The sequence below is a fragment of the Daphnia carinata genome, chromosome 8 (genome assembly GCF_022539665.2).
Source record: "Daphnia carinata strain CSIRO-1 chromosome 8, CSIRO_AGI_Dcar_HiC_V3, whole genome shotgun sequence".
Classification (NCBI taxonomy): Eukaryota; Metazoa; Arthropoda; class Branchiopoda; order Diplostraca; family Daphniidae; genus Daphnia; species Daphnia carinata.
Genome location: NC_081338.1, coordinates 5,909,368 through 5,921,941, shown reverse-complemented (window position 1 = coordinate 5,921,941; position 12,574 = coordinate 5,909,368). Strand labels below are relative to the sequence as shown.

Here is a 12,574-nt window from a genome sequence, read left to right as displayed (position 1 = left end):
TCAGCGATTCCCCGAAAAAAACCCACCGCCAAAACCAGAAAGAAAGTGGACATCTGTTTTTGTTCCACCGAATTTTCTACTGCAAAATTGTGTTTAATATACGTGTACATCTTTGATAATCATATGCATAGTGGTTGAAAACAAGTTTCACTGAGATGGTGTGGTAGAGAACGAAAAGATGATTTTGATACAGGAAAAAGAAAAAGTCTTTACTGTTCCGGTTATTCATTGCCCGTCATTCGACAGGTGCAGTATAGTTTTGCACGTTAATCTCGATCTTATTTGCAACATGAAACTCATCGTGGTAGGTTTAAAAGATCTTCATTTAAATTTAATCCTCAAAAGTCTTGTAAAAATCGATTCGGGTCGTAGGGAACTGTTTGTCTGTGTCTTGTTCACCTGGGCAGAGCTGCCCTTTGGAGTGCTCCATTAAATGCCGATCAAGATCACGACAGTTTGGATTGGCGGCCAATTATTGGACGTTCTTCTAGACGGATAAACGACACACAGTTTAACGTATTCAGTGCTGACGTTAAACAAAACACATCTTTAACTTCGTTCTTTCATACGGATCAAATTGAAGATAGACAATTCAGCAAGACATTTTGTAATGCTACAGCACCACCGAAATGCGTCGACAAAACGTTTGGCTTCTGTTTAAGTGATTATCATTACCCAGAAGATGAAATCAAAGTAAGCAAACGCCCAAGTTGCAATTGACTGATAATATTTTCGTACTGTACATTTCCTCATAGGTGGCTATGGAATTTTCTGAATTAGCCGATAAGTTTACTTATAAACTGACTGATATTTCAGTTGACACAGAGCTGGAATACGAACGTAAAAAGAGCAGCTGTCCATCCATCAGCCTTTTGGTGAAACCTCTGCGTTTACGTAACGCCAATGGGCATTGGCGAGTGATTGTTCAAGAAGTCAGTGACATTTTTCAACGAGAAAGGGTTGTCCTTTGTACCAATCCAGGTGAACAGTGTACAATTCCGGAATATTTTGGCCACGTCTATTGTTACAGCAGCCGTTGCAGCCAGCAGTATCTTGTTCGAGAACTTTTAGCTTTTGATCCTTGTAATCCGAAGCTTGGTGTCTTTGTTGATTCTTTCAAATTACAATCGGCCTGTAGTTGTCGTTTTTCACGAACGGCTTGTTAGCAAATCATGTCCACTAGTTTGAGTTTCGTGTTCCATATTTGGCTACTAATTTTTGTTTTCGAAGTTTTTTTAAAGTTCATTTTATTGTTTTATCATTTCCAACGCGAGAAATACAACACAAATTTTATGGTTATAGTTAATAAGTTTTATTTCGTTGGCTGTTTTCATTTTAAAGAAATCTGCGTAGCTTCTGCATAAAAAATAGTGAGGAAGGGTGAGGGCCAAAGACGCTTCGCCATTGGTCAAATCTCAAACCGCGATGGCCGCCGTTCGACCCCTTCCTCTTTTTTTATCCTTGATCAGGTTTCCACCCCTCACGAACCTCCAGTATGTCTGACGCCATGGCCTGGTACGGTTCGCTGGATATCAAGGGAAGAGGTTAAATATGTGAAAGAAAGTAAAAAGCGTGTTTCACTTTTTAAAGTTTGTTGCGTGATACAATGGCAAAAACATTAGTTTGTCAGATTTGTTTTTGGTTTCCTTATTCTACAGTGACCTTAAGTTGACGATTGCAACAGGTGGCAGCACTTATCAGCAAGCTCAAACGTCAAATAAAAACAAAAAAAAAGAAGGTAAAAAGTTACAATATCACTGTAATCATACTCACTCTCAAACGAAGATGTTGACTTTATGCTGGTAAATCACTTTTTGTTGTGTGGCTGTTGTGTAGAAACCTAGTTTTCCGTAATCGTAATGTCAATGGGATACGATCAAAAAGGTTCTCTTAGTTTTGGCAGATCCAAACCCCATTTAGTTCTAATCAAACTAAAATTTCCATTGTGACTTGCAATAAGTTTTCAATATTTTTTAAATTAATGGGAAATTTCAGTTTATTATCTGTCGTCGAAAACTTGCATGCACAGAGGAATTCTGCAAAAACAATTTTACGGGAAATTTATGCTGTAGTAAATGCACACTTAGTATCTTTGATTATTAAATAATCCACAATATTGTTGTGGTAGTCGTGAGGGACTGCTTTCATTTGGATGTTTCGTTTTTGATGGTACCGCCAACCTTTGCGCTCCACCGTGAGTCTTTCAATTGTTCACGAAGAGTCGACTGTGAAGCGCAGAGATGTTTTACAAAAATATCACAGGGATCGTTTGGACTGAGAGCCTAGAGTTGAAAGTAAAATTTTTGTAAAGAAAGAAGTAGGAAAAGGAAGGATAGAAGAAGATGGTGGAAGTGTTTAGAGTTTGAAAGCTCCAACGAAACAGGCGCAAGATGCGGGCAATTTGAAAGTTTCAATGGCGAATGGGAAGTAATAATCAGTGGGATCGTAGACGAGGAAACGGTGGTAGATGCTCTTTTGCAGGCATTTCGACTCGTAACAGGTGGGCACCAAAGGGCAGGCCTTTCCAGCAGCATCATCCTCACATTCTTCAATGCGGGCGTGTTGATCGTACTTGATGCCGTAGGATTCGACTTTGTTGATGATGACACGCCATTTGCCTTTGGTGTTGACTGCACGCAGTGGCTGCACGTAAGAAGTTTCGCTCGGGCACAGATAAGTCTCCTCTTCCAGTTTGCTGAGGGTATCGACAGAGTTGGACGTCTCGGCGACGACGTTCTTGTACAGGGCGAAAACGGCTTCGTAGTGTTTGTCCAGCTCGTAAACGACTTCATAGGCCGGATATTCGGAATCTTCCAGGCACCAGTTCTTGGACGTGTTCTTGGAACAGGCAGGGATCTCTGGCCCGTATTTTGGTTCGTATTTGGGCTGATGGTAAGGCGCCTTGTAGTTGTTGCCCATTACAACACCCAAACCAAGTAAAACCTGCAAATGTTTAAATTGTAAAAGTTGCATGAATTGAAAATCACATAAGATTAAAAGAGAATCCTTTACCAAATAATGAAAGAAAAGAGACATTGTTTGACTATGATGCTATGCACAAGGATGTGAGACAGTTGCAAGAAATCGACTGATGGATACGATGTGTTAAACTGTTTTGATCTTGCCAGCTTATATACCCGAGTAGGTTGCACCGGCGTCCTCGAGCTGGGCTTTTTTACTAAGGTGAATTTGTGAAAGTTAAATGTCTGTTATTTCTTGGTAGGTAGGGCTGGAGATTCACCATTGCGGAAAAATGTGTGAGACCGCCCCGCAAGGGCGTAGCCGTACCAACATGTTTACTATAAAAAGGTCCCAACAGTTGGTGAAAAACACACTTGAAATCCTCAAGCAATACCCTCATACATACAGCTGTTGTTTCTCCCAGTCTACAGTTTCTATCATCGAGAATGTCTATTGTTTTGGTATGTAAAGTTCCAGTCGATTATGGATAGAAAATTTAGAGCTTTTTTTATTAAAATTGTTTTGAAAAAAAGGCGATTTTGCTGTTTTGTGCTGCCGGTTGCTTGGCTGAAGATTTGACTGCGGCAGAGCAGTACAGGTAAAAGTGGTTTCCTTATTTGTTCCACAGATTGGATATGTAACAAATGTAATTAATTTTGTTCCTTTTGTTTGTCTAAACAAAAGGCCAGCTTACAAATCAGAATACCCAGCCCACAGACCAACATATTCTGAGCCAAAATACCCTTCTTACAGTAAACCATCCTGTAAGGCAAAGTTATTAGCTTCAAAATCCCACGTTTTTTAATTTGTTTTCATCTTCTGTAGATCCATCATACCCATCTCACTCAGCGTACCCAGCCTACCCCAAGTATTGCGATCCTAAAGCCGCTCCCAAATGCGCTGAGAATTCCACTGGTCATTGGTGTCTGACTGATGAGGAATACCCCGTCTACGAAGTCAAGGTACTCCTGACTCTTCTTAGCTTATATTTTATCACCTTAACTAAATCCCAATTGTATTTGACAGTACGCCATCGACTACGATCCTTTAGTCTTGAAGAAGTACGCCGATGTTGCTGACCAGTCCGCCGACGATTTGGTTGATGGCATCACCAAGGCCCAAGAAGAGAAATTCGATTACTCTTTCTACAACGGCAAGCAGTTCGATCAGGGCAACTGGGTTGGTGGTGAAGGTTTCATCTGCCCCAGCTCCGTCGCTTACGCTCGCCCTCTTCGTGCTAAGAACACTGCTGGTGAATGGCGTGTCATCGTCCAAGACATCGCCTGGCCGACCTACACCCAAACCCAACGGACCGAGACTTGCTTGTTCCCAGAAGCCGCTTGCCGCACCTTGGCCCCTTGCCACTTTAGCAAATGCCTACAGAAGCACACCGTCCACCGCATGCTCTCCTTCGATCCTTGCGATACCCAGAGAGGTCTCTTCATCGACATCTACAAGCTGCCATCGGCTTGCTCTTGCCACATCCCCGTCAAGGCTTAAGCTGATTAATGAGATCAACAACAAACCCACCTGATAAAAGACCATGCCCGATTTCTCCTACCCCTTAAAGACACTACTACCCTGTCTTGGACCCTAACGGCCTCCAGATAATACCCAAAACGTCAAGTTAAAGAGAGGGACTGCGTTCAATTAAACAACGGTACCGCCAACCGTTAATCCTCTCCAACACAGGGATCGTTTTTTGTATTCTGTGGATTTGTCCTTAACCCCTTCAGTCTTCTTTCATCTTCAAATTAAATGCGAGCCACTGAAAATTCTTTTTCAAATGAAATAGAAAGGTATTTATTATTCTACGTAATCGTTTTACTCTCCTTTTATCTCGGTCGTGTGTCACTTAAACGTTAACGGACTCGTTTATTCAGCAAAGTACCCTTGAATGATATTAGAAAAACAAAGTGTTTGTGCAGGTATCGGTTGGACATCTGTAGTTCAGGGTGTCCGTTAGATCGCCGTTCTCCAAAAATGAAATGGCCAAGGATTTTATACAATCATGATTTATCTGTCACGATTGTAAATCAAAATGGCCTAAAAAGTCTGATGAGCGATTGACACAAAACTGGCTTTGGAAACTTTTTCATTTGTCTTTTTTAACAATCCTTAGAAGGAACAAGATTTCGACATCTTATACGAAGTTTGTTACCTTGCTTTTCATATTTCAAGAACAACAGCTCACTATTAGCATCTATTGCTAAACATTAGTAAACTTCCTGTATGCCATTATTGTGTACAAAAGCTTCAATGCGCTGGAATGTTTGTTCTATCAGCCTGTCGGTATTCACAACAATTCTGTTTCACACAGCAACAGTAATCTGTTTTTCTTTCTTTCAAGTGCATTTCTGCTATTTGAAAGAGGCACTTGGCTACAGATGAGTACCACATTTTCTGCATTTCACAAAACCAGTGAATTGGAAGAAAAAGTACGAAACGACCATTTTATTTACGCCCACAAAGTAATTAAATAATCCATTTCATTTAGTGGATAAAGTTATGTTAGCTTGAATATTCGCAATTTTAAAACTCATTGGAACTTACGAGGAACATTGCAGGAACAAGCTGATGGCAATTGGTAGATGTCGACAAAAATTCCCTTCTCTGGATCACAGGGATCGAAGGAAAGCATCCGCTGATAGACGTACTTTTGAAGGCATTTACTTCCATAGCAAGGAGCGACAGTACGACAAGATGCTCCTGGGAACAAACAAGTCTCGATACGTTGGGTCTGTGTGTATCCTGGCCAGGCAATATCTTGCACGATGACACGCCATTCACCGTCAGCATTCACGGCACGAAGAGGACGGGTGTAGAGGACGTCACTGGGGCAGATGTATCCTTCGTCTCCAACCCAATTGCTCTTTTCAAATGTCTTTCCGTGATAATCGGGGTAATCGAAATGATTCTCCGATAAGGATGTCAAACCATCGACTAAATTATCAGCCGATTGATCAGCAACATCGGCGTATTTCCTCAACACCAAAGGATCGTATTCAATGGCGTACTGGAGAGAGGCAAGACATTGGAATTTAAATTATTTTCCTCAAATTTGATTGTGTTTCAAGACTACCTTAACTTCTTTGGCTGGATATTCAGAGTCCTTAAGGCAAAACGTTTCATTGCCTTTTCCAGCGCATTTCGGTGCTTTTCGTGGATCGCAATAATTGTACTCGCTCTTGTACTTTTGGCCGTACGCTGGTTTTGGATAATGTTGGGGATCAGCAGCAGCCTCAACAGCAACTCCCAACAAGATGGCACCGAAGCATAGCTTATTTAAGAAATAATGAAACGTAAGTACAAACGTGTTAACGTTAATTAATTAAAGAATTCACTAAGACGTGCCAAGAGACGTAATAGGTTTGAAGTGATAACGCTTACCATAAAAGTCTTCATTTCCTTCAGTCCTGTTAGTGTTTACAGTCAAAGGTGTGTAGGAGATGTTCAGCTGTCAACTGATGCCGATTGTTCAGAACTAAGGGTATTATATACTGCCTCATGTCTTCGTTGATCTGTGCTGTCCAAGAAAGCATTAAGAGTTTGCTCATTTTGCGGTTTGCCGAACCCACAATTTCTGTTTCGCGTGTGTGATGACCCTGTTCCCATTTGACGAATCACTTTTATTTGTGTGTTGTCATCGGTCACCGCTATGTTGTCATTAAATGGAAGTATGGATTGCCACAAGTGGTTACGGTAATCCAGTTTTACCGCATTTACGGCAACTTGTCTTTCACAAAGTGTTTAGGTTGGGTGGAACACATTACCTTTCACTTTGATGCAGATGAGTGGAGTTTGTTGATGCAATTGAAAGAAAATGCAACTTGGTATATAAGACTCGCACTTATCTTTTTAAATTAGCAGTTTCCTGACTGACGAACAGCAAAGATAATCCTCGTTCTATAGCCAGCGCCATAATGTCTATCAAACTCTTGGTAAGGCATTTCACTATTTGAAGTCCAAACATCATTTATTCTTCTTTGCATATTTAGATTGTTGCTGCTTTGGCGATTGGAGCTTCCGCTTCTGCTGATCCCAATTATAGACCCCCTCGCCCACAGTATGGTGCCCCACCCAGATACGAATACGTCGAGATTCCGCATTGCGCTAAAAACACAACAAAATCCTGGTGTCTCGAAGACTCTGAATATCCTCAACATGAAATCCAACAAGCTCTCGATGTACACTACCAGGCCGTCCTCGCTTTCTACAAGGACAAGTTGGCAAGCACAGAAAACTCTGTCGGTGGACTGGACAAGTTGAACGACGAGGTTTACCTTTGCCCGAGTTCCACTGGCTACATCCGTCCTCTTCGTGCCATCAACGTCGATGGCAAATGGCGCACAATCATCAACAACGTCGAGTCTTATGGCATCAAGTACACTCAAACTGCTCGTGTGGAAGAGTGTGATGTTGTTGTTGGGACCAGTTGTCCGTTAGTCGAGTCGTGCTACGCCTCGAAATGCGTTCAGAAGAACATCTTCCATCGCTTTTTGGTTTACAATCCTTATGATGAAAATTTCCCATTCGCAATTGAGAAATTCAAACTTCCTGGTTCGTGCGGATGTGTCGTCGGAGCTTTCCATCTTTAATTCTTTAACTTCTACGTTAATAGATATATGCATAGTAGTTCGAATATATACGTATGTATAACATCTAACCTCTTTTGTCTTTGATCATGCAAATTATTTATTTTTACTAATCTGACTGGGGAATAAAATCGAATCGCATATACGAGTATCATTCTTATTTCTCCATTATCGTTATGGCCTATATCAATAAAGGCTTTTTCCCACAAGGATTGCTATTGAATAAAGCTGAACGTGATACTGTATAGGGGGCAAAAAATTTAGATAAACATAGTTAATATGGGCGTTTAATATTATTTTGCTAGACTATCCCTGTAAAGAGTAACGTTTCAAAAAGCAATCAGTTCTTTATGGTTTATTGTCATTCAGTGTACGTTTATTTTTCAATTTCGTTGGTACCTGGACTGTTTTCTTTCGATCTTTTTCTTGTTACATATAATTTTGTAACAAAATAATTTGCAAATAATACGATATAAAGGTTTCGTGAAACAAAAGAGATTGATTAATTTTGTTCCAACCCAAGTTACGTAATATTACGTACCAGCTTTCAGTACCCCCAAAAGAAAAGATGATGCAGCAAGCAGCGGTTATGTAGTCAGTGGTGAGATGGCGATGGAGGATGCGATGGCGAAAACATCTTGATTTTTTACAAGAAAAAGAAAGTATTTGTCTTTCTCTTGCATTATTCTTTAACAGGCGGTCGTCAGGTACAGTGTTGTCTGAAAAAATGGTCTCCAGTGCCTGCCAATCTTCCTTAGCAAGCAACATGACATTCGCATTGGTAAGCTCATATTCATTACATCACATCAGTGTTCCTTACGTGTATTTATTCCTTAGGCGCTCGTGTTCCTTTGCATCGTCTATCGAGTTGAGTTATCCAGTATCGAAAATAGGGACTTTTCCGGTCCACTTTGGTATCCTTCTAGTTTATTCAGATTTACTAGACCATCGACAAGCGGCCGTTCAATAAACCGCCCAGTTCCGCTTTTGTACGGATCAGCGACTAATGTCATTCATCGACCTTTTAATCCCTTCAGTCGTATTGATATCCAAAACAAGACAGACGTCTTCATTCCGATTGTCGTAACAACAACTCCAGCAACCACGACGTCAACAACTTCAATATCCACAACGATAACAACAACTCCAACGACAACAACATTAGCCCCAACAAACCGGAAACCTGTCAAATATTGTAACCCAAATGCACCACCTCCGTGTGTCAACAAACGATTTGGTTTCTGCATAAGCGACGATGATTATCCCGACGATGACATTAAAGTATGTAAACACTATATTTTAATTCCGTTCAGTATAATTATTATTTATTTTATAGTTGGCCACAGAGTTCTCCGAATTGGCGGATAAATTCAGCTCCAAATCGATTGGCGATGATGAACCGGTTAATTCATTGGCCAACGCAGTTAATAATACTGGTTGCGTAACCACCAGTTTGATTGTTAAACCGTTACGAGCACGAAATATCGACGGAGATTGGAGAGTTATCGTCCAAGATGCCAGGAACATTTTTCAATGGACGCTGATGGTCGTATGTAGCAACACGGATGCAAGCTGTCATAATCCCGAACGAATCACCCCCGTCTTTTGTTTTAATGGCAAATGCAAACAATTGTTTGCTGTTCGACGACTTCTAGCCTTCGATCCTTGTAATCCTGATCGTCAAGTGTTTGTCGATTCATTTAAATTGCCAACTGAATGCAGTTGTCGCCTCTCCCGGACGTCTTGCGTGTACAAGTATGATGTTTGATACAGTTCTCATTGATTGCTCAATTGTAAAAACCAGCGATATATCTGTAAAGAAAATATAATTCCAGTTGACGTAATAAAGTCTTTGTAACATGACAAGCTTTCACTCGATTTCTTCGCCTGCGAAATTTGGGTGGTGGTACGCAAAACAAAGAAGGGGGGGGGGGATAGGAAACGGAGGTAAGGATATGTTACCTGTGATGCATAACTATTAAGGGAAAGAAGAGGCTGGGTGATGACGCCCTCAACCCCTACCTCTAACCAAAAAAGCTATGATGTAATGGAAATTACACCTCATTCTTATATTAGCTACAGCGTCGTTCGTTACGTTAATGGATAAGCTAAAATGTAGTGATTGCGTGGAGTTCGTGCCTCGAAAACGTAAGTTTATTAATTAGACAATTTATGATTGTTGAAGTGTTGCGTATCTGACACTTTCATTTGTGAACAAGTTGGTAATATCTCTAGTGTTTTTCTTCTGATTACTCAAAGTGAGAATGGACAGGAGTGAAAACTGATCGAGAGAGAAAGTTACAATGAAGACAAAGTCGTGAATTGCTTTCATTGCTTCAGGTACTCGTAATTACAAAATAGTAAAACACAAGTGACGATATTCCTTAATAACATGGTCTGTCTCTCTCAGCGGTTGGCAGTTGTGGCATTTGAATTGCGATCTACCTCTTATAAAAATAGCAAGCTTTCATTCTGTTCATTATTCGTCTTTTAGTTTGCTGGCTCGCAAGGTGTGCTCTATACTTCGCCACTCACATTCACGATGGCACTTATTTTAGTAAGAAAATTGAGTTAAAGTCCAACGATGGAATTCACATTTCTCATTTACATTTTAGGTAATTGTGTCCCTTTGTTTCGGAATTGCTGTCGCTGATGTTAAACTTCCAGTACCACTAGCATACCGTCCACATGTGCCTTCCACTCCGCAGGATAACTATTGTAGTCCATTACGAGCCCCTGCCTGTGTTGATACGAGATTCGGTTTTTGCATAAGTGACAACGATTATCCAGCAGATCACGTTCAGGTATCTAGCACCCAAAACTTTTTTTTTTTTCATTCCTTATTGTTGACTTTAATCGTTATACAGGCGGCCGTTGAGTATTCTGATTTAGCCAAGAAATTCAGTTATAAAACAGTTCCAAGAGAAGAGAGCGTCCGTCGTCCCGTCAGGTTAAGCAAAGAGAATAGTTGCATATCGACTAATCTTTTGCTGAAACCGATCCGAATGCCCAATCTGAATGGACACTGGCGTGTCATTGTTCAAGATACAAAGGGAATTATTCAGCGTGAACGAATCATCGCCTGTTCCCGACCGGGAGATTATTGTCACGTTGCAGAACATCCGTTTGGCGGATGTCACGAAAGCCGTTGTAGTCAGAAGTTTGTTGTTGGGGAGCTTTTAGCTTACGATCCATGCGCTCCTTCTCGTGGAGTCTTTGTTGATTCGTTTAAAATGCAGTCAGCCTGTAATTGCCTACTATCCCGATCCAAATGTTGAATAAAATTTTAATAGCCTAAACTTTTGTCAACTTCTAGATCAGTGACAATGAATTGGGATATTTTATTGAAGAGATTCTGCCCTTTTTTAAAGACTAACTTAAATAACAGGAATGTTTAGCTACTGCAAAAAGATTCTTATCCTTTTAACTTCACTTTTTATTATTTATTCTATGATTCTACAACATTATTTTTGTAAAACTAAAGAGGAAGTTTCACCTTTTTTGGAAGTGTATCCCTTTCTATCTACAATAGCATGCTTTTGCAACATTATATTACACTTAGGCTTTGTCGCTTTCTGGGATTGAGCATTGAAAAACAGCTGAATTGCGTTTGAAGGTTTATTTCGTACTTTAGAAAACATTAAATTATTAGCATGTCATTATTTTATATCCATAATTACGACGTTATTCGTGTTTACATAGTAAGATATGCCAAGGGCCGCTCAATGAAGTTGAGGAACGTGACAAGCGCAAGCCGATGGCATCTTGTAGACGTCGATGAAAATTCCTTTCTGAGGATCGCACGGATCGAAGGATAACATGCGATGGTAGATGTACTGCTGCAGACATTCGCTTCGATAACAGGCAGCGAGAGTACGGCAAGATGCTCCCGGGAACAAACAAGTCTCGGTCCGTTGGGTCTGCGTGTATCCCGGCCAGGCAATATCTTGCACGATGACACGCCATTCACCGTCAGCGTTCACGGCACGAACGGGGCGAGTGTAAAGGACATCGCTGGGACAGATGTATCCTTCGTCTCCAACCCAGTGACCCTTTTCGAAGGAACTGCCGTGATAATCGGAATAATCAAAGTGTTCCTCCGCCAAAGAAGTCAGGCCATCGACTAAGTTATCAGCTGATTGGTCAGCCACGTCAGCATACTTGGTCAGCACCAAAGGATCGTAATCGATGGCGTACTGAAATTGTGATAGCATTTTATCAGGGAATATGTCGGGAAATATAGCTGGTGATAATTCAATGTACCTTGACTTCTTGTACTGGATATTCAGCATCCTTTAAGCAAAAGGTTTCAGTTCCATTGTTGGAGCATTTCGGTGCCTTGCGAGGATTGCAATAGTCGTATGGGCTTTGGTACTTCTTCTCGTAAGATGCTGGATGAGCTGGTTCAGGGTAAGCTGGCTTTGGATATGTTGGACCTGCTGGTGCAGGGTAAGCTGGTTTGGGATAAACCGGGGCTGGATACGAAGGCTTTGGGTAGGCTGGTGCTGGATACGAGGGTTTAGGGTAAGTTGGAGCTGGATAGGAAGGCTTGGGGTAAGTTGGAGCTGGATATGAAGGCTTGGGGTAAGCTGGAGCTGGATACGAAGGCTTGGTGTAAGCTGGATAAGAGGGTCTCGGATTGGCAAAATGCGCCGGGTATTGTGATCTGCCATTGTGTTGCGCTTCTGGCTCGGCGAATACTCCGATCAATACAGCACTCAAACATACCTGTAAAATAGGTAAATAAATTTCAACTTAGTTTATTTTATATATAATTATAAACTGAATCTTGCGTTGTAAATATTCACCATTACAACTTTCATTTTCGATAGTGAATTAGGTTTATCTAGTTCAATATTGTAACAAGCTTGATTTGGCTCAGTCTCTAACAAGCTGCAGTGGAGATTGCCAGCTATCAACTGATGTCGATTGCTAAAATAAGAAAGGTTTTTATACGGATCCAGCTTCTCAATAAACCGGGACGGAGTAGTACCCAGAGTTGGGGCATGTTCCACTCA

The 12,574-nt window shown here is 41.0% G+C and overlaps 8 protein-coding genes across 8 annotated transcripts; 5 read left to right on the top strand and 3 right to left on the bottom strand.

The window, feature by feature from the left end:
* Positions 1–232: 232 nt before the first annotated feature.
* LOC130700139 (uncharacterized) lies at positions 233–1,172 on the top strand. The gene is made up of 3 exons (XM_057522160.2): positions 233–304; positions 373–693; positions 756–1,172. The coding sequence occupies exons 1-3, from the start codon at positions 290–292 to the stop codon at positions 1,164–1,166; spliced, it is 747 nt and encodes a 248-aa protein (XP_057378143.1). The 5' UTR covers positions 233–289; the 3' UTR covers positions 1,167–1,172.
* An 806-nt stretch (positions 1,173–1,978) lies between these two features.
* Positions 1,979–3,136, bottom strand: LOC130700151 (protein spaetzle-like). The gene is made up of 2 exons (XM_057522173.2): positions 3,013–3,136; positions 1,979–2,943 (listed from the first exon to the last, which is right to left on the bottom strand). The coding sequence occupies exons 1-2, from the start codon at positions 3,034–3,036 to the stop codon at positions 2,356–2,358; spliced, it is 612 nt and encodes a 203-aa protein (XP_057378156.1). The 5' UTR covers positions 3,037–3,136; the 3' UTR covers positions 1,979–2,355.
* Positions 3,137–3,323: 187 nt separating this feature from the next.
* Positions 3,324–4,773, top strand: LOC130700135 (neurotrophin 1-like). Its single transcript, XM_057522155.2, has 5 exons — positions 3,324–3,422; positions 3,495–3,559; positions 3,646–3,725; positions 3,787–3,923; positions 3,988–4,773. Exons 1-5 carry the CDS (start codon positions 3,408–3,410, stop codon positions 4,459–4,461), a joined length of 771 nt encoding a protein of 256 aa, XP_057378138.1. The 5' UTR covers positions 3,324–3,407; the 3' UTR covers positions 4,462–4,773.
* Positions 4,774–5,490: 717 nt separating this feature from the next.
* LOC130700142 (neurotrophin 1-like) lies at positions 5,491–6,421 on the bottom strand. Its single transcript, XM_057522164.1, has 3 exons — positions 6,352–6,421; positions 6,044–6,241; positions 5,491–5,977 (listed from the first exon to the last, which is right to left on the bottom strand). The coding sequence occupies exons 1-3, from the start codon at positions 6,364–6,366 to the stop codon at positions 5,501–5,503; spliced, it is 690 nt and encodes a 229-aa protein (XP_057378147.1). The 5' UTR covers positions 6,367–6,421; the 3' UTR covers positions 5,491–5,500.
* Positions 6,422–6,840: 419 nt separating this feature from the next.
* Positions 6,841–7,701, top strand: LOC130700147 (protein spaetzle-like). The gene is made up of 2 exons (XM_057522169.1): positions 6,841–6,902; positions 6,960–7,701. The coding sequence occupies exons 1-2, from the start codon at positions 6,885–6,887 to the stop codon at positions 7,557–7,559; spliced, it is 618 nt and encodes a 205-aa protein (XP_057378152.1). The 5' UTR covers positions 6,841–6,884; the 3' UTR covers positions 7,560–7,701.
* A 560-nt stretch (positions 7,702–8,261) lies between these two features.
* Positions 8,262–9,354, top strand: LOC130700534 (protein spaetzle 4-like). The gene is made up of 3 exons (XM_057522582.2): positions 8,262–8,337; positions 8,394–8,837; positions 8,893–9,354. Exons 1-3 carry the CDS (start codon positions 8,284–8,286, stop codon positions 9,322–9,324), a joined length of 930 nt encoding a protein of 309 aa, XP_057378565.1. The 5' UTR covers positions 8,262–8,283; the 3' UTR covers positions 9,325–9,354.
* A 701-nt stretch (positions 9,355–10,055) lies between these two features.
* On the top strand, positions 10,056–10,855 carry LOC130700150 (uncharacterized). Its single transcript, XM_057522172.2, has 3 exons — positions 10,056–10,113; positions 10,172–10,360; positions 10,424–10,855. The coding sequence occupies exons 1-3, from the start codon at positions 10,099–10,101 to the stop codon at positions 10,832–10,834; spliced, it is 615 nt and encodes a 204-aa protein (XP_057378155.1). The 5' UTR covers positions 10,056–10,098; the 3' UTR covers positions 10,835–10,855.
* A 305-nt stretch (positions 10,856–11,160) lies between these two features.
* On the bottom strand, positions 11,161–12,465 carry LOC130700131 (gamete and mating-type specific protein A-like). Its single transcript, XM_057522149.1, has 3 exons — positions 12,365–12,465; positions 11,820–12,284; positions 11,161–11,752 (listed from the first exon to the last, which is right to left on the bottom strand). Exons 1-3 carry the CDS (start codon positions 12,377–12,379, stop codon positions 11,279–11,281), a joined length of 954 nt encoding a protein of 317 aa, XP_057378132.1. The 5' UTR covers positions 12,380–12,465; the 3' UTR covers positions 11,161–11,278.
* Between the last annotated feature and the right edge of the window lie 109 nt (positions 12,466–12,574).

Excerpts from the sequence above, each read along its gene's own strand:
- LOC130700534 (XM_057522582.2), top strand. The coding sequence starts at position 8,284 with ATGGTCTCCAGTGCCTGCCAATCTTCCTTAGCAAGCAACATGACATTC. Across the intron at positions 8,338-8,393 it reads GCAACATGACATTCGCATTG|GCGCTCGTGTTCCTTTGCAT; the intron begins GTAAGCTCATAT and ends TTTATTCCTTAG. Across the intron at positions 8,838-8,892 it reads ATCCCGACGATGACATTAAA|TTGGCCACAGAGTTCTCCGA; the intron begins GTATGTAAACAC and ends TTTATTTTATAG.
- LOC130700151 (XM_057522173.2), bottom strand. The coding sequence starts at position 3,036 with ATGTCTCTTTTCTTTCATTATTTG. Across the intron at positions 2,944-3,012 it reads CTCTTTTCTTTCATTATTTG|GTTTTACTTGGTTTGGGTGT; the intron begins GTAAAGGATTCT and ends AAACATTTGCAG.
- LOC130700142 (XM_057522164.1), bottom strand. Across the intron at positions 5,978-6,043 it reads ATCCAGCCAAAGAAGTTAAG|TACGCCATTGAATACGATCC; the intron begins GTAGTCTTGAAA and ends GCCTCTCTCCAG.
- LOC130700135 (XM_057522155.2), top strand. Across the intron at positions 3,560-3,645 it reads ACTGCGGCAGAGCAGTACAG|GCCAGCTTACAAATCAGAAT; the intron begins GTAAAAGTGGTT and ends TCTAAACAAAAG. Across the intron at positions 3,726-3,786 it reads TTCTTACAGTAAACCATCCT|ATCCATCATACCCATCTCAC; the intron begins GTAAGGCAAAGT and ends CATCTTCTGTAG.
- LOC130700150 (XM_057522172.2), top strand. Across the intron at positions 10,361-10,423 it reads ATCCAGCAGATCACGTTCAG|GCGGCCGTTGAGTATTCTGA; the intron begins GTATCTAGCACC and ends ATCGTTATACAG.
- LOC130700131 (XM_057522149.1), bottom strand. Across the intron at positions 11,753-11,819 it reads ATCCAGTACAAGAAGTCAAG|TACGCCATCGATTACGATCC; the intron begins GTACATTGAATT and ends TCACAATTTCAG.
- LOC130700139 (XM_057522160.2), top strand. Across the intron at positions 694-755 it reads ACCCAGAAGATGAAATCAAA|GTGGCTATGGAATTTTCTGA; the intron begins GTAAGCAAACGC and ends ATTTCCTCATAG.